The 24,885-nt window shown below is 42.9% G+C and overlaps 1 protein-coding gene across 1 annotated transcript in view; it reads right to left on the reverse strand.

Annotated features, from left to right (window-relative positions):
- Nucleotides 1–24,885, reverse strand: part of LOC145237443 (FRAS1-related extracellular matrix protein 2-like) — a 53,994-nt gene that overhangs the window by 7,844 nt on the left and 21,265 nt on the right. Inside the window, exons 20-30 of the mRNA XM_080100301.1 lie at nt 12,938–13,084; nt 12,143–12,261; nt 11,954–12,065; nt 11,739–11,864; nt 9,253–9,337; nt 9,010–9,173; nt 7,845–7,994; nt 4,356–4,565; nt 3,894–4,091; nt 1,308–1,472; nt 253–435 (exon numbers count right to left, since the gene is read on the reverse strand). Of these exons, the coding sequence (XP_079956427.1) occupies nt 253–435; nt 1,308–1,472; nt 3,894–4,091; nt 4,356–4,565; nt 7,845–7,994; nt 9,010–9,173; nt 9,253–9,337; nt 11,739–11,864; nt 11,954–12,065; nt 12,143–12,261; nt 12,938–13,084 (1,659 nt within the window). The remainder of the gene's footprint in view (nt 1–252; nt 436–1,307; nt 1,473–3,893; nt 4,092–4,355; nt 4,566–7,844; nt 7,995–9,009; nt 9,174–9,252; nt 9,338–11,738; nt 11,865–11,953; nt 12,066–12,142; nt 12,262–12,937; nt 13,085–24,885) is intronic.

The raw sequence follows: 24,885 nt of genomic DNA on the forward strand, positions 1-24,885 counted from the left end.
TGAAAGTAAAAGTTAAATTAAACAAGCGCTAGGCCAATTTTAGATATGTCGCACTAAAACTTTAACAAAAGTATACAAAAGCTGATAGTTTTGACAAATCTGAATCTTATTTTAAAAATTAGGTCGTGTCCGATTTCTAATTTTTACAAGAAAGGTGATTTTTAACTAACGGAAATAAACCTCTAAACTAGTGTAATTTTGCATTAGGCATTATGCTTGCTATCTTGAACTTATGTTACCGTATTTACTCACCTTTGCTAACAGGATTGTAGTCGCGGCCTGAAAGGGCGTTCCCGTCTTTGGTGTAAACTCTCACTTCAGATGCTTGACTGAGATCACCACGACGAACCACAGGGATTTGGACGATGGAAATATCGTCCTCAGTCTCAGGCTCAGTGATTTCAAAATTGGTGCGAGCAAATTCAATAATAGGTTCTGAAAAGTAAACGACGTTTTTTGTTTGGTTCATAATACACTTGAACATATTTCGCTAGATAATAACACACTGTTTTAAGCGTAACCATTGGTTCGATTCCTACATAGGCAATTGGCATTTTAAGCTGACAGGGGAAGAACATATCGATTTCAAGCTGCATAATCTGACACACCGCTTTGCAAATATGTGTTTGATGTGAGTTTTGCTGTTTCAAGGATAAACCAAACCACAAATCATAACAGATCAACATATAAAGGCCTCCAAGCCGCTTAAAATTGTGGTTTGGGTGATTGCCAGTAACTGCATTACTGCCAAGAGATCTACTGTAGTGTAAGCAAAGCAGCATATACCATGTACTGCTAAATTGTAACAAACTACTAACAAACAAAGGGACCGAATTTTAGATTGTAAATCATTATTTCCTTTACCACTTGGCTGCTGCAGTGGCAATCGCTTGGCACGCAAACAGCTGTCAATCTTATTCACCAGTCATAGGTGCTGGCACCAAGGTATTTTGGTCTGGTTTTTGCGGGTATTTAAAACAGGGTGAGACTGATCTGCCTCGGCTACCAGCGTTCCTGCGGCCAAGGGCTTGTCAGAAGTTGGATTATGGCGCAGCATATTTGCCATTGAACACCTGATTATGATTCATGCGTCGGGGTAGCCAGTTTAGCCCGCTTCGGCAAAATGTTTTAAGGTGGTAAGTTAATCTCTTAAGTCGACTTACCAGTTTACAGCGCAAATTGCCCCATCGATTAGTATTGCTACTGACTATTCAACCTACACCGCCCAGCTTATAATCCACTAACAAACAGAGAACTGATAGTTTGGAATCTTAATTAATGTGCACAAGTATCATAGACACACTTACTGTCGGCGTCGTCGTTGATTGTAATTAGGATTTCTGTCTGTTCTCCGAGTCTTGCATCTCCCGCGCTTTCGCTAGATGGCGTGCCAAGTACCAGTCTAAACTTTTCTGGATCTTCGTGAAGTTTGTCGTCCTCGATTACAACTGTGCAACGAGCTTCAGACTGACCTGTTGAAAAAGAAACGATGGAAATTTGCTATGTTTGGAATTTTATTGATGTTAAAATTGACAGACATTTTTTTAGGATTTACGGCCCAAAGGCTCCTGTTAGAGGATCAGCTGTGGTATGAAGAAATTCAACATTCTTTGACAAGCCTGTACAAAGCACGGAGCTTCAGGTTATATTGCAACATTTTCGTTGACGCGACGTTAGCAGCCGTCCTTCCGAATTCCGAACAGGGGTTGCATATTTCGACGAAACACGACCCACAAGCGTGGGAAAGCAGGGTGAGAAATAGACGGTATTATAAAGTCAAGACCGGCATCGCATGTTGTGCAAACCGGCCAATTAGCGGCGGGCGGATGGCGGGGCAGCTAATTTCTTTGCAGCGGCTAAACAGCGTAGCTGAATACGCAGATAATTCCACAAACAAGGGCTGTTTTCCTTGCTAATTGTCGTCAATAAAACCTGCGGCAGATTCCGCACCAAGCCCTCGAACTTGACACTTTAACTGACTTTGATCAGCGAGCTCCCTAAGCTGTTTGTGGGGGAAACAAGTTCGAGGTGTAGTTTACGCTGGGAGCCGGCGTCTGGCGCATGCACTGGACATAAATGGAACAGTGATAAAAGATTGCGGCTTTGGTGGGAGCCAGAGGGAGTTGGTAATTTACAGGCCAAACTTGACAAGGCTATCTATTGCGAACACCGCGCCCAGAAACTTTTTGACCATGCGGCTCTTTTGTTTTAGGGACAACTAAAGGCGAATGGTCGTTTGTTTACCCCTGGACGAGTTGATTGACTTTAGAGTTTTGTGATAACAAACGCATCCTGCTATGGGTCAAACCGTAGGTGATGGCTGTTACAATATTAATCTGGTAAGTATTTTTTCAAAAGGCAGGGCTTCTGAGCGCTGTAATAGTGCATGTACGTATTTCAACCTAATCTGCGACAATTTTAGTTTCAAAACTCCCATTGGGTGCCAAAACTTTTAAAGCAGTTTTATCAAAATTAAATTGCAAAAAAATGAAGTGTTTCACAGTTGAATTGTCCTTAACTTGGATAAAATATTCTAAAAGGTGTCGACTGAAGATTACACAATATCAATGCCTCGAGCCACTGTATCAAACCATTATCCGTTTAGTTCTGCTCTTCATGACTAAATTCAACCGATCTCATCAGACTATCATCGATTTTCGCATCGCAGATAAAAGTTCACATGGATTCATACCAATGTTGATGTATGGCTGATGTCAGAAGGTTTAATTTGGCGCATTAATTCCAGGCGTAGCCTATATGGCAGCTATCGAGGCGCATAGGAAGCGCTTGAATTGATTCCGGTGAAGGATCATGGGTAGATCAGAGGGGCCTATCGCAGATGATGATTACCGCCTTTGTTCACTTGATGGCTGTTACCCGAAAATAGCGCCTTAAGTGCGAAGTTCCCGCAGCGTATCGACAGGTTGAAATTTAATACCGGGCATTTGTCAAACGCAAAATTGCTATTTCAAAAGCTATTGTTGGTTTGGGTAAGTAACCGTATGTTCGCTTATAACAACCAGTTTGAATAACAAGCGTGGGATTTAGAAGAAAGACTTTGAAAGCAGTTTTGTTTCAGTTCTTTTCAAACAAGAAACTTTAGCAAAATCATTTTTCATTGGACGGTAATCTTTACCAACATCGATAATTCCCGCGACCACAAAGCTAATCTCACACGAATATGTGTTTCAGGGCGCAGAATATTTCTCCGTAGTAAATGTTACCATTAGTAGTCTTTGCGAAAAGCAAACTGTCTTTTTTAAGCTCATCGCATTTCTCAACGTTAATTATCTCGAATTCCCTAAATCCCAACACCAACATGCAGAATTTGCCCACAACAACACAGGTCCTTGCATGGCGCCCACTCACGTACATTCAATTGTCAACTTGACACTATTCAATGTCTTACGCTAATCACGATTAGCCGCGATTTTGACCCTAACAGTTTCAAGCAAGTGTTTTAAGGTAAATTCTAGCATTTCGCTTAGGTGCAGATTTTTTCTAATATTGTGCCTTTGGCTTTGAAAATATATTTGTTACCGAAATTTGCCTTAAAATCTCTCTGCATAAAATATTTGCCTTCGATAGTACAGTTATAACTCCAATCACATGCCATTATACGCGTTTATTGCAATATACACTATATATTGGCTGATTTTCCTATTTTAGGAACTGTGAATATTTTTGAAATTTAAGATAGTAGCAATGCTTTAAACCAGTAACATTTTTGTTGCACCTAAAACTTTGGTAAATTCTAAAACATAAATTTGTTGATCATGAAACAATGCTCGTCAAAAAGTACTACGTCTCACAAATAAAAGATTATTATGCCAATCTTGATAACTTCAGTTGCAGTAAACAGGAAAATTAGTTCACATTCTTTTTTTACTTACCAGGTTCAAAATGTACAAGAGAACCATCTGTGTTGGGTCGTTCGGCGTAATCCATCATGACCTCTGCTGACGCCTGGCGGGTGAAACAACGTACACTCGCTGACTGCGAAAGGTCGCCACTGCGCGAGATCAACGCTGCGAGGGAACCATCAGCTTCGTTGACTTCAACCTCGGGCAACGTAAACTGCATGAGCGGAACTTTAAAAAAGAAATATAATTCATGTAAAAACTTGCAGAAAATGAAGGTGCTCATACCATATATGAGGCAAGAAGATTTTTACCCAATTTTGATTGCCAAAACTTAAAACACAAATATTTTATAGCTGACATTAGTGCTACCAGTGTAAAACCATTTTAAACGCGTAACCTTTAAACTGTGTTACACCCGTTATCAGTTCGTCATATTCTTTTCCATTTGGATGTAACACAAGACTATGTACTTCAATGTGTTACGTTACTTACGATCAGAAATGGAATCGTTGATGACAACTGTAGCGATACTTGGCGCTCCGAGGACAGCACCCATTGGCATGCTAAGAGCGAGATCGAATGTTTCTGGTCCCTCCAGTACAGGACTTCCCAAATCATCAAGGATGGCAACCTTCACTTTCTGCAGGGTGATGCCAGGAGCAAACTCCAACGTACGACTGATGCCCACGTAATCTTCGTTAACTAAAACCAAAAAAAAAACTTTATTAAGTTTCTTTATCGGTTTTATAGAAGAAAGCTGAATAATATTTGTGGTGGAGTGACTGGACTATACCCTGGATTTGCATAACTTTGCTGGATTTAAAAATATTAGTTTTGGTGTAATTGCCCATTATCAAACATAACTTTGCATCTCTTAAATAAAAACAACTCAAAAATTAATCGTAACATCTTTGGTGAGCAAACCGCACAAAGCACTTAACATAGTTTGTTTTTTGTTCATTTCAAGCATTTCAAGGCCCCATAGGTATTTATTAGCATGAGTAAGCGTTTTGTATCCTACCTTTCGGGGTTGGGTTTCAGGTTAAGCCACGGAATAACACGCTAAATTACCACACGCATTAGCAGCGGGGCCCATATGCCTACGAAGTATCACAGACGATTAAACGCAATTGAAATGGTCTGTGAAGGAAAAGTTTAGAGAGTTCGCATAACGAGCGGAGGCGCTCATTCTTCGGGTCATTGGATCAACTAGTTAAGGAAAGCCGCCAAGTACCAAAGAATCTCAAGCAGATGTGAAGAAAGGCCACCCGTCAACGCAGTGGTATGATGCATAGAACGAAGATGTCAGTTGTGTGTTTGGCGCTTGTACGGAATTTGCAAGAAAAACAGGCTGAATACCGGCCACGCATTCTTATTTATGTTGAGTTTGCTTAAGGGCTAATCTTTTACGGCTCTTCAAGACAAACTTGCAGAGTAGTATGGTCTGAGTAGACGTGTAGATATGTACCGGAGATATAGGGACTTTGGTCCTACCGCATTTTGATGTGTTATGATCTTTAGAACACGAAAACCTTTTGATACTTGACAATTGACGGCATGTTTTTCGTAAGCTTGAATATATAAAGTCATTACACAATGTCATAAGTAATAGAAAACCTCAAGCAGGTGCTTAAAACCCGGTGGTTCGGTCATTGAAGGGTCAACACTCTGTTCTGCAAATCAAGGGCAAGTTGATCCGAAAGAATGCGAAGATCACATTAAATCATATTGCCACCTTTGTGTGACAAAACTCCCTACGCGTCGTCTTGTATGTTTATACTTAAACCGACTTGTCGTGGATCTCTGGTAGGGATCGGCGGCTTTTCACTTGGGCAAATATATCTTGAAATCTACATTTGTCACAATGGGAATAGCGGAAGAAGTTGAACTGTCAAGGGTATGGCGATGAAGGTCAAGTTTGGGGCAAGTATGCTTTACAACAGATAAAAATAAAGAGAAAACCGATTTTCACCATGCTTATGCCTGTTGGTTGTATATGGTCGTGGTCAAAGTATTGGGGTGCCTAAAATGCCTATGCGACTCTTGTGACATTATGCTTACACATGAGACAACGTCCACTTCGTTCCATGGGAGTTTTAAGAGTTGGTTCTCGAAACAAATGACAGGCTTGGAAGATCGATGTTCTCGTGTGATACAACTTCCGACTTTAATAAAGGTTCAAGTGGCTAAAATTAACTGAAGTTTCTCACAAATGCCTCAGCATTGCAAGCAAAGTGTCATTTAGTGGCCTACCGGTATGCAAACAAGTAACGTTGATTGTGTATTCAAAAGGACAGTTCGCCACTTATCGTGTCAGTTTCTACACAAACTTGTTATTATACAGGCGACAAGCATTAGACCAAACTAGAGTTAAAAACAATGACGGAAATATAAGTGGAAATATAAAGCAGTTTATCGGGTTCATGAAATAAGTTTCACGCGGACACCTGTTAGGGGTTAAAGCAAACGGACTAATTAGTCTCGAATTTGGCGCGGGCCAAAGGTTCAATGAGTGATGGTCGGTAAAAGGCATCGATCCGTCATAATTTCCAATCAAAATAAACAGATGTCGATTGAAGTGCCGACTGATGTCAAGCCTCCGTCGGCGATTGGGACCCACGCGAGTTATAGGCCGTGAGAAGTCCCGCAAGTTACGGCAATCCGTCAAGATTAACAGTTCGCGATAATTCGTCGGGGTTCCGACGGTTGAATGAAGGATGGTGACTTGGCGCGACCGTTCTACTTCTTGAAGTGTGCCGCTCGGACGCAGCCGTGTCCATGGCTTATCACAAACAAGAGACATTCGGCGAAATCGCCTTTGCCGAAATTAAGCACATATCTTTTTCCGAAGCGCGATGAATTCTTTGTGACAAATGGTCCAAGATGTTATGACTTTTACAGCGTGGTTGTAGTCTACGTTGGTGTTCCCACTCAAGCAAAGGGCTAAAACTTGATTTTGACCTTACATTTGTCTGCGGAACCGTCAAGACGATAACTTTCAAGATGAACTACGTTGCTGCTTATTTACTCACGGCTTTATGCCCATATTTCGGACAGCCTGATATTTATTACATTATAAGGAAGCCCTGAGAGTTCAACCAACGCACGGGTGGGCCAAAAATCCGCAAGGGTTGATGGTGCTTAACTTGAACTCTGAATATTTTTCCCATGGCCTCTGGTCGTCAAAGGTTCCCGCTCAGAATCCGAGCAACGCCCTTCAGTTAGGACGCACGCAAGTATACCGTGTTCCCCACAAATGCACCACGAGATCATAAGCAAATCGCAAATGCGGTGGGTGTTTTGACACACAAAAACTATTACTGGATCCCCGTTAGCTCGAGGTGGGACTTTAGGCCGGCTAGGGGCAAACGGTAGCACGTATCTGCGGTAGAACTCTGGGTGGGACAAAGCGGCGATTGACACATGCCTCTATGTTTTTGAAACATTGATATACCGCCAAATATTTGGCCGTGTGCCCCACCACAGATGCCCGTGCAAGCAACTCTGGTTTCTAGATCCCATATCGTTCGACCGAGACCACCACACGATGATTGAAGGTGCTTTACTGTTTTGACCGTTGGAATCGCACGCAAACCCCAAGGCTAAGCCCGAAACCTGGGACGCACCCTTATACAAATTTTGATGTCATGGAAACCCAAAACAGCGTTGACAGGTGTTTAGTAGTTGCTGCGTTGTATAGTACCGAAAATAAGTTTTTCTTTCAACAACATATCTACAAATAGGTCTAACTCTGTGACAAGTGTTTTACACTAATTGTACAATGATAAAAAGTAAATGTGGCCAACGTTATGTCTTATGTGAACATTTGGAGAACGTAGATCAGTCAAATTGAAATTCCAATCCATTGCCTCCAATCGGGCTTTTGGTTTCTTTTAAATATAAATGCGTTTCCTTTTATTTCACCAATTATGCAAACTGAAGAAAGGGGAAATTTATTTCATATTGTCAACATTTATTCACCTCTGGCTGACTCCGGGTCGCTCATTCGGGATTGAACAGTCACTGAAGCAGTTTGGGTCAGATCGGTTCCAGTCCTCCACACGCTCACTTCCAAGTGACCGGCGCTTTCATCGACCTCGTATAAATCGTTGTCGAAGTAGAACAAGGGTTCTGCATCAAAAATAAAACGCTGTTGATGAGTGGAACGAAAAGGTGAAGCCGTTCTTAACCCTAAAATCCGACTATAATCCAGCAAAACTCAACGCTGACAGCTCGCAATGCTAGCAGCAGGTGAAAAGTTAATCATACCATAAACAACTCAGACATGATACAGAACCAAGTTTGCTAAATATATTGTAAAAAAATGCCATATAAGTTTGCAGCTGAGCATTTTGACTTACATTTCTGACAAAAAGCGTAATAGCTAAAAATATTTCGAAAATCCCGGTATTGATTCAAAAATTTTTGTTCTGAATGAAATGTTCCAGTGGTTTCTGTGGATTTCCTAAGCGATTTGTTGCGCGTGTTAGAATTTCGATGCGGTAACAATTAGCTAGTGTGCGGTGGAATTAGCATTATAGGGCACTTTGCCTCTCGACATTAACTCCACGGGGAATTCATATACGGTTTTAGAACGATAAACGATTTTTGGTCAGGAATGCAGATCTGGTGCGGCCGGAATCCGGAATAAGCGGTCATGGCCGGGGTGTCAGGCGCCGGACGGCCATTCACGGACCTGGCATGCCGGCGTCAGCGATTCGCGTGACGTCACGGTGAGGCTGGACGTCTTTGTGTGTTCCAGACGCTGGGATTTGGAAATTGCTATTTGGGACCCTTAAGGACAGAGCGGTTTCCAATACTACATATCGGGCCGGGAACTTGTGATAACTTTGGCTGGGTTTGCGTGATCCATCACCGTCAGTTTACAGTAGCGGTCGCCTCTTGGTTATCGACAAAGGCCCGGTAGCTCCCTGGTCTGGCGCGGTTTGAAGTAAGCGAAACGTCGGTTCAAAGACGCTGCCCGGTCTTATCGCTTTCGGTCTTTAAACTGTGTTCTTAATATACCAACGCATCTACCTATATTTTTCCCAGCATGCTATTTTTGTGTCGAGTTCCAACAATGCAATGTTACTACTTTGTAAAAAATTCCAAATGGCCTCTTTAGTCTCCGTAAACTTTGACCTACCGTCGTCTTCGTCAGCAAGAACGACGATTTCACTGCTGGAGAAGTTGCCAAGGCGACCGCCCATAGGTGTCGTTAACTTCACGTGGAAGTTTTCATCGGGTTCGTACAATGAATCGTCGATCACAACGATGCGACAAAACTTCTCCGACTCTCCGCGGCCAAACCTATAAGAATTGTATTAAAGTTAAGTTTTGCCCAATTAAGGTCTGATCACCAATTGAATTCGCTTTATTGTGCACTTACGTTATCAGACTGTTGTGGTCTTCCGGACGACTAATGTAATCTGAGAAGGAGAGGACGGCGGACGGTGTGGTACCAGTGGCCTCATCTGAGAAAAACGTACATCAAGGGGTTATTTTTGTTCATTACACCTACAGTTCCCTATACAAACGGACATCACAAAATATCGGCTTAAAATGGCAACCTATAGGTTTTCACTGAACCCGGCACTTTAAAATTTGTGGGCATCATCATTTTCAACCTCGCTGTGGCGCATTGCACCTGGTGTTTGGTAAACTGAGTGACTGTAATACACACTTTGTCACGAGAAACCAGTATTTGACTGTGCAGGCAACCAGCTGCGTAGGCGAGTTAAAGCCAATCAGAGCCATGTTTGCATGTCTGGCCAAATTAATTAAACACAGGGTCTTCATAAACGAAATTAGCTTGAAGCTCAATGCTGATAAAAATATTGTGTGTTGTTGAGTTTTATAAAAGGTTAAGGAATAAACAAAATGTTTACTACTGTTTTGTGTCGTTTAATCCGAATAACTGACACATGAAAACAAATAACATCTGCTTTTATACCGATAACCTTTTCCCCATAAACCCATATCGGTAAAATTATGTGAAATAAAATAAGTATTTTTGTACGAAGAACAGCAACTGGCTTAGCGACAGCGCCCGCAAAAAAAGATATCGCATAAGGGTGCCAATTACCCTCAATCAAACGTGTCAATGGCGAAGTCTTCCTCCATCAAAGGCGCAAAAAAGTCAAAGGTCTCCAGGTTTCTATACTTGGACGCGTGGTAAATGTGACCTGAAGCATGTGACGGCGCGATTTCACGATGTAACAGCGTTATTACGTTTGGTTATACGTGGTTTCCGGGGCATCATTAGAAGCACGAAGATCGGCCAAATTGATGTCCCACGCGGCAGAGGTTATCATAGCTTAAATCAAGAAAGTGGATGTTGCCTTTCTATCTTTTTGGGGTGCTTGTACAACCAAAGGAGTTTGTTGAGTAAAATGCACTGGCGTCATAACAAGATACCCTTAATGCTTTAGCCGACGAAAGCTGAAGCCAACACACCCAAAAATTCGTGTATCGAATAATCGAATCTTATAAATTGGTGGTCCAACACACATTAGATGCATTGGGATGCGATTTCGTCTAGAACCTATAGGCATTGCACATGTTTATTGAGTAACGCTTGTATGTGTATTACTGCTCCACGCAAAATTTTGGAAAATGGACAGTTTTATGTCCCGGTTTTTGAGTAATTTATTTCTATAATATTGCTATTTGTATTATGTTGTGTATATTTTTGCGAATCAATACAGTGCAACATTACATGAGTCAGTGGAAAATATTTCGACGAGTAAATTCGATCGCCATCGGCCTTTGACATTTCGAAAAATATCTCTGTGGCCCCATTTTCGTATCCGTTACATGGACGGGAACGTAATGCAGTCACAGAGATCGTGTAATTGACTACAGATGTGCCCGGAGTTCCGGCCTTATGAAGAAAATTGTAGATTTTTTTCCAATTTGTTGTGACATTGCGCATTCGCAGTTTACTAGGTTATATACAAGCCGTACTCGAGTATAACTGGCATCGCAGGCACTAGGAAACTTTTTTGGGATTCTAAATTTTCTTGTATGCAATGTGTAATTGTGAACGCAGCATGTATATTGCAAATGAAAGGGTGATTAAAACATCAATTAAGCCCGTTTTTTATTATTATACCTAAAACATTACATAGCCCCAAATTTATTTTAGAGGTGTTAACAATCAATCTTCCGTTAAATTGGATTTAAATTGGCTGGATTCCGGCTTACAGCAAATTTTGGGTGAGCGATACTTCCAGTTTGGTTGCGACTTGACCAAATGGCGGAAAACATTTTTGGTCGATAGAGTGCACTAAAGATTCGCCGCTGTAATTCAGCCTCCAGGCCTTTTCAGCATTTTTTTGTTTTCCCCAACAAACATTTTAAGTTTTTTTTCGCCACTGTTCATCGCGTGGTATCTCCGTTTAAAAAACTGCGGTCGCATCACGTCGGATTGTTTTACAAACAAACACGACTGTTCACTCACAAAGGCGACCGCAGTTTACGATTGGGTGCGCCTTCCACCAGGTGCGGACACGACAATTGTCTGATCGTCGCGATGAGCTTTAAAATTAAAGTGGAAATCGGTTGCGCTTCTCCTGAGCCCATGTCAATATATGCGTGAGCTTTTTGGCCCATCGAAAATTCTTAGCTATTTGTGGTTGTTACAAATGCTGCGCTCAAACAGTAGTTCTTGTGTATGGCGCTTCCGACAGAATGTCAAAAATATGGCAAGAGTTTTTAATGTAAACGCTTTGGGTGTATATTTAGCGCAATCGGAAGTGCAGCAGACTTCATTATAGGTCAAACTCCCTTCCTGTTTCAAACAGTCTCTTGTCTGTCGATATTGTTAAAAGGTGTGCAAAATATCTTTAAACCGCAAATATTTTTATATCTAACCTGGTTCTGTGTAGCAAATCACCATAAGCTCGTTGCTAATGTCACCGGATCTTCGAACGGGAATGTTGATCTCGCCGATGTCTTCTTCTACCTTGTACTGCTCTTTCGGAATAAATACCGTAGATTCTGGAAATCAGTTGGAAATGTGTGTCAAGTGGCTCTTACGGGGATGAAAATGAATTGGCCAAATAAACGATTTTGTTGAGTTAACTTACCATCTTCTGGGTCTGTAATGGTAACAGTCGTATTCAGCGGTTCCTCTAGGATCGCCATGACAGGTTCCGAAAGTTCTATGTAGAAATTTTCCGATTCTTCATAAGCTTCGTCCTAGTGAAACGTTATTGCATGTTAGTTAATTTATTTTAAATGTGTACAACTGTTGAACATTTCTTTTGTAAATTTACCGGCAAAATCCTGACTTTCCAGGTTGCTGTGGTTTGTCCCGGGTTAAACTGCACTTGGCTTGCCGATTTTCGCTTGAAATCTTCACGATTTGTTGCAGTTCCATCACGAGTACCAATACCTGTGTTATGTACATAATGTTAGCCACGAGATAGGCTAAACTTTCTGCACAGATACATGTGTGAAAAATGAAGCGTGGTAATGTAAATTTGATTGACGCTTGTTAACAACAGTTCTGTCAGCGTAGTGACAACCCAATCCCGCTGGCTAAATGCAACGATAACAAAAATACGTATTCGTTTGCGATCGAAATGGCACAGATTCTTGACTTCTCAAAAGCGGACGTCCGTAATCCCACGCAGCGGGCGACCAAGGAATCGATCACAATTTTGCCGACAGCTCCTAATTCGAGGCCAATCCACAGGAGTTTTGGAGTATTCGCGACACCAGGGGATCGCGGTTCTTGCACTTGACCCGAGCCCTTGAGTTTTTACCGCACTATCAACGCGGAGCCTGTTACGGGCGATCACTATACTCAATCCATTCGTCTCACTTCGCGTCGATTTTTATTGCTTCCTGCTTACATTATAGGAATATATTGATGTGTACGAAAGAGCCGGGTTTATTAGTTGTTTTTTAGGCGAATATTTTTCAATCGTTGGTTTTGCTTGGCGAGTTTAAGAACTAAGGATTAACCCTGGAAACGAAACCAAAATTCTCACTTTATCAGTAACGATCAACTGTCGGCTCTATACCCAAACATCTTTCCTATTTCGGATTTTACCAAGAATACTTACTGACAAATGAGGTCTCTCCAAGGTAACCACGTCGCTTTAAAGTGACTTCAAGTATTTTGGTGTCTTCTGTGACTGAGTAGGTGGCGCTCTCGAATGAAATGAGGGCCCAGTTGAGACGAAATTGTTGGGCTACCAATTTGTTATCACCTGCAAACAACGCAACCTGTTTAGCCTTATGTTTTAAACTTTGAAATCCGCTGGCTTATACTTTTAAGTACACTGCTGTTTTGTTCTCATTAAACATAACATTGAATGGTAGCAATAACAAAAATAGTTTGCGTGGGAGCAGTAAGGAATCGCAAAGTAATATATCTCATATAAATACCACAACGCAATTTGAACTCTAATCAGATGACCACACGCAGGGAGCACTTTTATCCACCCGGGGTTGGACCAGGAGCACAATGGCCGGGCTTAGGCCTAAAATAACCGAATTTGATGATCAAAGGGCAATAAAAGTCACATTAGACGCCGAAAAACTCCATATCAAGGGGAAGTGGGCTAGCGTGGGCAATTTGTGCTGGATCTAAGCAACGGACAGTGTGTCACGCAAATATCTCACCAACGGTGCGAATGGTCATACATCTTTTACATTAGGTGATGTCCACTATGGCGACAGTTCAAAAGTTCATGTTTTTTGTTGTGTAAAGATGTCGGTAACACCCGGCATATAAATGTTTTCGATATACTAATCAAACAAAATTTTCACTTGTCAATAAGCACATGAAGCATCGCAAGAGCTATTCAACAATAATGCTAACAATTTTATTGTGTCATACTTTTGAATCTTTTAAAACATTCTTTTAACAAGGAGTTCAAACAGATTGCCGAAACTGTTCAGCTGTAAGGTGGAGTAAAACTGTATGAGAAACTGATACAACATGTAACACGGGCCACACAAAAACGAGCTCGGTGTCGCTGGGGATGTGGGCGACTTTCCGGCGGCGAACGTATGATGTGAAGTGGCGATCAAGTGGCGAGTTGCCATCGATCAGCCACCCTCGTCATAACCCTAAGTGGAAATGAAACAATGCGCAAAAATGTTGTCGCCGATTATAGCATTTTTGCGACGAGACCGGATCCCGGTAGCTCAGAAGATGTCGCGTCCCAGGACTGCGATTAAGGCCCATGGACACAATGGATCCCGCTTAATCCCACTGCGCGTGGAAGTATCTGTGTATATGATCCGCGGATTTAGACGCGAGTCATCGACCACACGAAAGCGCGAGGTTGAGAGCGTTTGTTTAGCCGCTAAATGACAGCGTCGGTTATCACTTAACAAAACAATAAACACCAACCACGGTCTGTCAGTTTGCTCTAGGTCGTGTGTTATTGTTGCGGAGACGACTCCGGACTTAACTCGCTTTTGCACATATTAATAGATCTTGACTGTTCGTGCCTTTTCCACAAGTGCTAAATGTCATGAAAAAAATTGATCGATAACTTGGTGATGAAAGAATTCTTGACAATGCTGAATATGTTCATTCAAAGGAAATGACTTTAACCGCGGGGTCGGAATTTCAAGGCAAGTGCAGAAGCATTCAGCTTCCGCTTGGCTGCCATAGCAAAGGGGAAAACATTCGTGAGAATCGCCCGATCTGGGCAAAAAAACTTTCACGCTTGCCTTTGGCTTGTAATGACCCGCGTTGGACAGGACGTGAATTGGGACACTCTCGCGTGCGTGCGGGCTCTGAGTAAATCTGCGCGGGGCAAATTGCCGCTCGGGCAGAACCACAAGAAAGTACGACAAGGCCAAACATGGCGACGAATCCAGAAATTCCGCAGTCAACCGCGCGTCCCTCTGCCCCGCTTACACCTGGGTTATTGTAATTACACGTTGCAGGACGGGGGCAGGTATGGGGTCGTCGCTTCAGTGTAAACTGGCGGTCGTTGGAGGTGCGAGTGACAAGCTCCCACCCCTTTCCATACATTTTCAACGGAGCCTGTATATCCATGCGATGTCCTAAGCACGCGAAGCGTTTGGGCCACGGTAAGCGATTGCACCTGTAGGGGAAGTCACGTGATGTGTTTGACAAGCGCCCGGAATTTCGCTTTACCGGAAGGGACGCGCGTATCGCTACGTCAGCACTTGAAAACTAGGTAAACCGAATGAATACCCATCATCACGGACCAAGGAAAAAAATCTTCATCGAAACATGATGTTCTTGCAATCAAGCTTTCTCGACTCGGCTAAGGTAAAATACAAAACATTGCTAAGAAAAAACAAACAAATTGACCATTCAAACAAACAAAACTTTAAATTTGCTAGAGAGAATTACTACGACAAAGTGGTTGCAGAATGTTAGACGACATGTGGTAAAAAATCACTGAACTCACAAAGCTAAACAACAAAAATTTTAAAGTTTGTTTAGGCCACAGCAAGCGTTAAACTAGGTCGCACTAAAGTGACGGAACCAAAAAATGATTGATTTTCAGAGTGATGGACGTAGTTTTATAACGACTTTTGTCAATAGCAATTGATTTCCATCCCCGATACCCGGGTGATAGTTCGCACGCACAATTGGATAGTTTTCTCGCTGACAAGACATGCATAGGCTATGGGCCGTGAGTAGGGCTGTCGTCGCCCAGATCAGCGGACCATCGCTTAGAATCAGCACGACACGAAAGAAATATGGGTCCTGAGCGACGCCGGGAAAACGCGACACTACCCCGTTGAAATACGATCGGTAGCGAGACGCAAAACATCCACAATAGGCGTTGACTCAGAGCCCGGGACTGCGGATCGGCTACACGCGGCCGTACTTCATTGTGTGTTTACCCTGTGCGTGCTTATGGCCGATTGCCAACGTGCCTCACATGTCGCGCCAAGCGATCGCCTTGACTGACCGGTAAAAACAAGAGCTCAGGAGATATTTTAGACAGATTCGTATCACGTGTTTTATCGCAGGCACCATGACCACTTTATTCAAGACACCTGTGCTTCTAGGTGGTTCGGATTTTTTTGGACTTGCAACAGTTGGTAAAACAAATCGGTTTTGTCATTGCCATGTTGCTGGTTTGCATATTGGCTGATGACCCAAAGCATTTTGTTGTTGATAACGTTTTCCTAGAACATTAAACTGAAGGCGTGTCATGCATCTGCAGGCAACTATTGGCTAATAAGTTTCGTTAAGAAAACAAAAGCGGTTTACATAGTCTGATAGTGATCTTTGCATCAATACCCGAATCTTCTGGGATTAGTTCCACATTTCACAAAACATGAAAACGAACTCATTGCCAACCAACTTGATAGTACAATTAACACAACGAAACGTAAAGACGTATTTGCACAACAAAGATATAGGGCTGAACGAGTCGAAACGCTCCAGGACGCAAATTCACCATGACGATGTGACGTTGCGACCTGCTTTTAGTAAGATATGGACAGCGCGTCGCCTGTCGGATTAAGTCAAGTCCTTCATATCTGCACTATCCCAGGACAGAGATAGAACTATAAGGGGGAGTGTAGATGATGGGTTTAAAGCATATGATTACTTTTTAGGTTTGGAGATACCTGAAAGAAAGTAGTAGCCTATTTGTATCTCCTTGTAACTTTTGCAGGATGAAATACCATGTATTACAACTCGTTTTCTCGCAACCATGACAACATAAAAGATCTTAACTTTTCATTGGTTTATCCCCAAAACACGCCAAGTGATTTTTTTATCTGATAAACGTTATGTCACAAGACGGAATTGACCAAATCTCGTTTTCGGGGTGGTCAAGTATGACTTAACGATTTGACAACGTGACCGTTTCGTGCAATGCACCTGGAAGATCTCAAATTTGAGTGAAGGCTGGACACTGGAACCTGTTAATAACTGAAATGTCTTGACTGGCCCCTGATATCGGTTCATTAAAGGCTTAGTCCTTGACACATACAAATCCCTAAAATGTTGGGCAGCGATAAACCCCTGGCGGCCTACATGACCGGGAACATTCTATGCTTCAATTTGTTAAGGGCCCGGCGCTGTCAAAGTATTTTGGTCGCTCCTTTTACTTGCAGCTTCCATTTGCACAGCAGGTCTTATCTGAGAGTAATGCGTCTTTCCGGCGGATCGATCTTAATGAGCGGCAAAAAAGCGATTGTCATTGGAAGTGCAAACTCCGAGAGGATGCGACTTTATTTTTGTTTTCAACTTTGATCCTAGGCGCGAACACCCTGAAGGCACTCTTTTGTTCCTCCGCGGAAGGTTATGCGGGGGGTCTGCGTTCGATCAAGTTAAACTAGAGGTCAGTGTGCAACTGGACATTAAACATGTTGAATTGTACACAAAGGGCAAGCTGGCCTGAAGGGGTTGCATTATTCTATTGGTCAAGGTTGCCTACAATTTGAAGGCCGCCTAAGCGCGGCACTACTCTCCTAATATGGACTAAATATGTCGCTGTGTGTAGTCTGGAAGTTGCAAGCACATCGGAACCCACCACTAGATGGCGTAAAACACCTGGTATCACGTGATAACCGCGAAGCGCCTTCAGAAACGCGATCGACGGGTGTATAAGGCAGCGGCCCTGAGTCAGGGCCTGAAACTGGCCGCAGACTTTGCAAATCGTGTAACCCAATCGCTAATTTAAGGCACACCAAATAGCATGTACACAAGAATGCAAACCCAAATTCCTCTGTGTTAAAAATAGCCGTTTGAGTCTTATGTATCTAACCTGCAATGTTTCCAATGTATACAGTTAATATATTTTGGCAAACATTGGCGATTCCAAATAGCACTTTGGAAAATGTGAGCAAGATAAAATGCTGCTGGCTTAACTTCTAAATATTATTGTGACCTTTTGCCTTAACTAAAGTGTCTGTGCTATTTTTATTGAAGCGAAAACAGCCAGGTTTACGTTTAAACTACTGGAAAATAGTTTTGTACATAACTTGTTGTTTATTTGTATGTGTGATATGCAAAAGTTGTTCTATTTTAGGCAGATGCGAGTCACCCTATGTTGGATTTAAACCAAAATTCCCACGATATAAAGTAAAGAGGCACAAATTCACATCCAGCAATATGTGTGGTGAAATCAATCCGGCGCACTCCAATCACAAACAAAGCTCCCAGACTAAGCTTACTGATTGAAGGCGCGGGCGCCCCCCGAAAGAACAAATACTTTGCTGGGGTTCGCTACCGAGGAGGCCTGATCAGCTAATCTGTGGCATTTTACCAAAGCACACCGGCGCTGATCAGCAATCTAAGTCGATGGGAACGAAGCCGAATACTTTCAAATGCCATATTTTCCCTGCCCGCCCACTTGACACTACTGAAAAGGCGGAGTCACTCGGCGAAACTAGAGCTAGGGAAAGCGGCAACTAAAGCAAGTGGCGCAACGCCCTTGCCACCGGAGGGGGTCCTATTAGCTTGCCCTGGTTCATTGGCAAACAGTCGACAGGTTTCCAACCCAGCTAGACGATTGTTGTAACGGGATAGCAAAATGACATTGCAAAGCGTCCACATGAGGGGTGTAATTTTGGCACGAACGTAGTGTTATCTCGAGAAAATTCGGGCAAGAGAAATGCACTCGACAAAACTTCTATGCAGTCTACATCTCACGAAACTTTACTACATGCGCAACATAAATTTATTATACGTCGGTTTGAAAGATTGCCCTGGGTGGGGGCAGGGTGTTTGTGGGTATTAGAGACGCCAAATAACGGGTAATTGATGTAAAAGGCGCCTAAAGTTACCGCAATGGTGAAAGAAGTCCAAGTTCCGCGAATCGGCAAAGACGTCAGAAGGTCTACAATCCTGCAATCACCTGTCACCTTCCCCGTCTCACAAACATCGACAAGCAGCAAATGTTCACTTTTGGGAATACTATTTGCGTTCAAAATTTGTTTGATGTGTTTGCGTACAAAAATAGACATTTAACTGGTGTATAGTCGATAAATGTGTTCGGAATGGAATTGTAATATTTTGAATTGCGCAGTCCGCAGTACAAAATTAAATAGCTTCCTGCTTCAGGAACCTGAACGTTGGTCCATATTGAAACTTTTCAACTAAACGAAGCTTCCAAAACGTATCTTCATATGTGCTGAATAAAACTTTAGAAAAGTGACCGTAGTTAAGTTTGGGGTTTAAATGGTAAACAATGCGGCTTGTAATGCAGTAAACCGAAAACCTCGCGATGAATGACGGCGTCGCGTCTGGGACAAAATCGGCGTAAACGCTCATATTCAGTTCACCCTGACTAATCAAACGCGGTAGCGATTAGACTAGGGGCTTAAGGACCACTCGGCCACACTGTAGAGTCGACCGTGAGTGGCTGGTAAACACCCGAGGTAAAGGGAGAACTGACCGAAAAAAATCAGTCTATCCGTCGATACTCTTTGCCCGGACATTGGACGCGCCCCGATGTGCAGGTGAGACGGGTTCCGGTCATTCTCTGTCCGCACGACCATATTGCGACTGGACGGTTGGACGCCGCGTTACGACCGGACTGTGAAATTTATTGCGTCCGCAAACAGCACGTGTGTAACGGCGCGTTAATTTCGCGCACGAAATCATTGAGCAAATATCAGGAAGTTAGAATCAAAATAGTATGTCAAATATTACCAAGGAAAACATCAGTGACGGAACGCGAAATTTGACTCGAAGTGACTGCACCATATTTATGCGCGATTGAAAACCGGAGATAAAATTGAGAAACACATCTAGACAGAAACATGTTTGTTATTTGGTTAAAACTGGGGACAAAAGAATAATGTTTGGAAAAAATCGGACAAATTTAATTTTAGGACACAACCTCTTCCGTTTGTTTACAATAGTTTGGGTGGTACAGATCTGTATTAACTGCGCATTGATTAGAAAAAGATATATCGCGCAATCTGTAGCGGTAACAGATCAGGACACGATCGACGATTCGGTGTTTAGATTCGGCCTGGTCGCTTGTTTACTGTAAATTGTCCGCTGAGTCAAGTCGGTGAGTGGCCAACAAGAATTTACGGTGATCTATTGCATCTTCCGACGGGCTCTTCTCTTTGCTCGAGTGCGGATCGGTTTCCGCTGCCCCAACCAACTTTACGTCGCCACAAACGCGTTCCACGATGGCCCTATAACATTTTCGCGACGGCGTTGCGATTTCGGTTAACCGATCGCACGTTTTGAACCCGGATCGCCTGGAGCGGCCTTCGGTGGCTCTGCGAAGGGCCCGAATCGCTTCTTGACACAGTGCCTTGTGTTGGCAAAGCATGAGAGATAAGCTTTGCCTTGTCACGGGTCATTTAAATCGCTAACCACTTGGAAGCTGGGAACGTGAAGCACGAAAGTTTCGCGCACAAACAAATACCAATGGTCAGGGAAAGCATTTGACACTGTTATTTCAATTCGGTTTACAATATTAACCCCCTTTATGACACATGGCCTCGTATATCACAGATATGAAGATTTCTAATAATAACAACAGTCTTGCTCAAGGTTACATGAAGCGTACTCGTTTTGCGAAAGTTAAATCCTGACAGGCACCAGAGTTATAGAGTCGGCGGGCACCAAAGTGGCTCAAGGCACTCGAGCAGAAAAAGATCCAGGTCATAAACTCATGCTACAGCACAACGAGGTTATTGTTCCGTTCTCACAAAACAGCCAGCTTCCAGCAAGATACGACCGCGGTTAAAGATCGATAGCTGTGTTGCTGGGAGGCGGAAGCGTGCATCGGTCGACTTCGGTGTAGACTTTGGCAAATGGCAGACGGGCAAAATGATGGAAGGCTGTCGGCAGAGTTGCGATATTGTCAGGAACTTGACCGACCGGCGCCTGTGCTCGTCTTCATGTCACGTCAACTGCCAAACGCAATGTTTGCGCAAAATCTGATAAATGCCTTCTTCGACCGACCCCTTGCAATAAACCTGACGCCGGGTGTAGATGGGCAAAACACATCGTGGGAAAGTATGGGCGAGTATCACTAGTGGGCGAGAGAACGCCATGGATCTGTGGGAAGCCGCCACACAGCCACACAAAAGGTTGAAACGCACATCAACTTTTGAAGTGCGCAATCTGATAACTCTAGAATCATGGACTCGAATGTGACACACAAGAACATTGAGTATTGCGAGCAGTGCGGTACCATTGTTTACGAGCAAAAAAACGCTACATCAACGTCAGTGGCGTCAACTGTTAACGTTAAGCTTGTCAATGCGGCGAGAAGAATTCTACAACTGTCGATGGCGACATTTCGACGGACAAAACGATTTACACCGAAGTGGATTACTCCATCAGCACTCGTGAGTGGTCGAATGCGGGTCAAGTAGCCACGCGAGAAAGTGGGAAGCTTCTATAAAAACGTCTTAATCCGCCACGGTTCGATTTGGGTTGGTCTACTCAACCCCATGTTGTTAGTGTACCCCGCCTGCAACGGTTCACTTGCATTAGCAGCAGCAACGCAATAGGAATCCGGTTAAGAAAACTCGGCCGCCCTTTCGTGCGACGCGTCACCGCAGGAAGAAACCCGAGTATTGAGATTCGTATTAACTCTTCACGGAAAGCGACTTTGTAGTTTCGCCTAGACGGTTAAACGATTGTTGGTTGTTACAGATTCGTTACAAATTCCAACCACCCAGTCCCAACGTTTGCAAATTTTTGCATTTATACTAGTGTTTTGATTTTTAGGTGACACAAATTGAACGACGGGGACAACGATAAAACTGTTTAATTTATGGCTATGTAATTTTTACAGAGTTATTTGTCACACACAACGCTGATCTTGGAACACGTGACAAAAGTCGTTGGCTTTATGGTCGAGTGAACTTTGAATTGGCTCGTGATTAATTAGATGAAAAGGCAGAATTGCAAAAAATCCGATTACTTTATTTTTTATTTATCCGTTTCCCCTGAATAAGCTCCCTTTGTTTTGTAGGAACAAAATCTCTCACAGCATTGTTAAACTGTCGCAAAACAACACATGATCGGTGTCAGGCCGCAATGTAACTGAAACGCGACAGCTTGATTGTTAACACTGATTAAAATTCCGCAAATGAAGGAGTTAAAATGAGTTCTTGCCACATATCGGACAATCTAATACGAGTGAGGGTCGAACAATCAACGTGGAGGATTACTTTTTCATAAGGTGCTTGGTGACATACGTTGCCGTGGCGTTATCTGTGTAACTGGCCTTTCCAGGCTCTTGTTTAAACAAACATATGGCGTCAGTTTATCTTTAAAGGACATACCAAGATGCTCTAAGCCGGCGCAACGACCAAACGTTTGTTTATGTTAGGACAGCTGCTGTTTGGCTGGGGGTGTGATGGCCGAACACCTCTTTATAGTTCATTTGGTAACACAAACGATAAGGGCAGAAACGTTGCCCTTACGAGTCCAGTATTAAGTAAACCCTAGCATTACATTAGCGCTCACGGATGTTTAGCATTACATTGCGCTCACGGATCAATACAAATTCACAAAAATGTCAAAAAACGTTATTTTGATTCCACTCTTCCTGCGGTCATATCATCCCTTCACGGTTGTCTTCGCGCATCAAAATATTATTTCGCACCTATATTTACTGTTTTGCGACGCAATAATCGAGACAAATTGAAGGCGTCCCCTCCCAAACAAACACATTGATCGTAGAGGCGTACCAGCTCCTCGTAATCTGATTATCCTCGGTCGACGGGATAGCCGCCGTAAGCACGCCGACAATTGAATTTGTTAAAAACACGTTAAAGAGACCGTTTAGCGAGTCCGGCAGCCGGGCGGAACGCGTTACGAGACGTGGTGGCGTGCAAATGTGATTCACAAAGGGGCGGAGCACCTTCCCAAATCTGCAAGTGGTTTCCCTTAGTAACGTGAGGGAAAACTTGGCATCCAAGTTGTTGTGATCCCCATGTTGCAATATTTACCCCAGTTGATAAACGTCTGGTCTAAAGGATCTTATATTTGCAATTTTAACGGCTACGGGATAACAGATTGTTACAAACAGGATCCGAAAAGCCGTAAACAGATCAACGTGCACTTATCCTCAGAAAGTCTGTAATCATTTGGACCATCAGGCCGAAAAACTATTACCTTGCCACTCAAAGTTCTCCCAAACAATCGGACTCGCAATTCGACGAAGCTCAAACGGTGCAGCGGTTCGTGCTTGGTGACGCTTTTGCTTGGAACTCGTGTAATTAGATTTCGGTCGTCACGTGTCAGTGCGGGTGCCGTTCGAACTGCTTTGACGCACCAGTGACAAGTCGTTATGGGAAAATGGTTTGGAGTTTTACGATGAGGGTGGCGGTTTTGATCGAGAGAAAAAACGCGCTCCGTTGACAAATAACATAAAATTTGGGGATAAAGTTTAGATACGCCAGAGGGCGGTATTCAATTAATAACCAACATGTTTTCTAGCTCTATTGCACCAAAAGACTACAAGTTGTTGATTAAACGATGTAAAACCAACTGTTTATCACTTTCGAGAAATTAACCACACTTTGAGGGAAAATGTAAACTATTTCAGTAAGTCTACTTCCATTTTAACATAATTATCGTAAGAAAGCGCAGGAAATCCTCACAGTCTCTATCACCCCAACAATAGGAATCCCTGATCTATGTGTACTTATATGGAGCAACAAATTGTGCGTTGGGCTTCCACATTGCAACAACAGATCAAGTATGAAGCCTTTAGCGTGCGGAGAAGTTGCCAATGCAGGATCATATAATCTGTACCCTCAGCACCTTGGACATCTCCCTGGTTCGAATTATTACGCTTGGTCGGGCAGGCGTGAGCCGCAAACACGGTCTGAGGTGAAGAACTAACGCCGATGGATCTCGCCCATTCCAGGATTATGATAGAGCGCTTGTAATAGGCGAAACCACGAAAAGATTGAAACCGTTGAGCTTAGCGTAAAGCGACTCGATCGTACTACCGCGTTTATAAATAGCTGCTTACGTCACCTATTATCGTCGCGTATAAATCTGGTCTGGAGGAATTGCTCGGTTCGTTTAAGGGACGTAATGCTGAAAAACCACTTTCCGATATTTGGATGATAAAAATTCAGCCAAGTTTGCTGGTAGCGTCGCGTGAACTAACATCGTGAAATAAATTGGTCAAAGATTTGCGACCCAATTTTTGTGACTCAATGATTTTTGTTTTTGTTTTGGTGATTTTAAACTTAACGTAACATAAGATACACGGAGTTGCATCAAATCCATCTAGTTTGCTACCTATTTTGAAAGTTAGATCTTACAGCCATTGGCCATATCGAGAACAACACATTACCAAAGCGGGATTGTAACAATTCAACCTGAAAGCTTATAATGTTTACTGGCACTTGGTTAACGACCGTAAATGTAAAGCGCAGTGCAAACATCAAGGTTAAACCTTTGAGTTTAAAAGGTTAATACACACAATAGCTACGAAGGCATTAGCTAATCACCTTTTAATGTCAGCATGTCGAAAACTAAAGTGATTTATGTGAGAAAAAATGTAAAATTCGGCTACCGAAGTGATGTTGCTAAATTTGAAGCGCAAACATTCTGCCATATAGCTTCCCGAAAGGCTTTCTACCAACGACGCGGTTACGAGAAATAGGCGTCGTCATAAGGTTATCAGACTGGCCCATGTTCAATGTTGATCTAAAGTGAACGTCGGATGTGTGGGAGGGGGTAAACACGTGTATTGGGGAGCGTAAGAGTGTGCACGACCTAATGGATGTTCGATTTTCGACAACACAAGTACTTGGCCATGGTCAATGCTGCTGTTATCGAAACAAGGTTCTCTTCAAGCTATAAAACACGATTTCTACATAAACCGATTCCGTTCAAACATCAATTGGTTTACGCTAATGGGAACAAGTCCGGCTACAATATTGAGAAGTGCAAACAAATCTTTACTGCGCCATTAAGTCGAGACGAGTTCAATGCTGGGTTTATAAAACGGGCAGATACGTATATGAAGGTTCGTAATAAAACGTACGTCAAAGCTTATTGACGTTTGCTGGTTCAAGATCAAAGCAGGATCGTTTTTTGTTAAAAGTCATC

This window comes from Phallusia mammillata, chromosome 7, assembly GCF_965637545.1.
Source record: "Phallusia mammillata chromosome 7, kaPhaMamm4.hap1.1, whole genome shotgun sequence".
NCBI classification, from domain to species: domain Eukaryota; kingdom Metazoa; phylum Chordata; class Ascidiacea; order Phlebobranchia; family Ascidiidae; genus Phallusia; species Phallusia mammillata.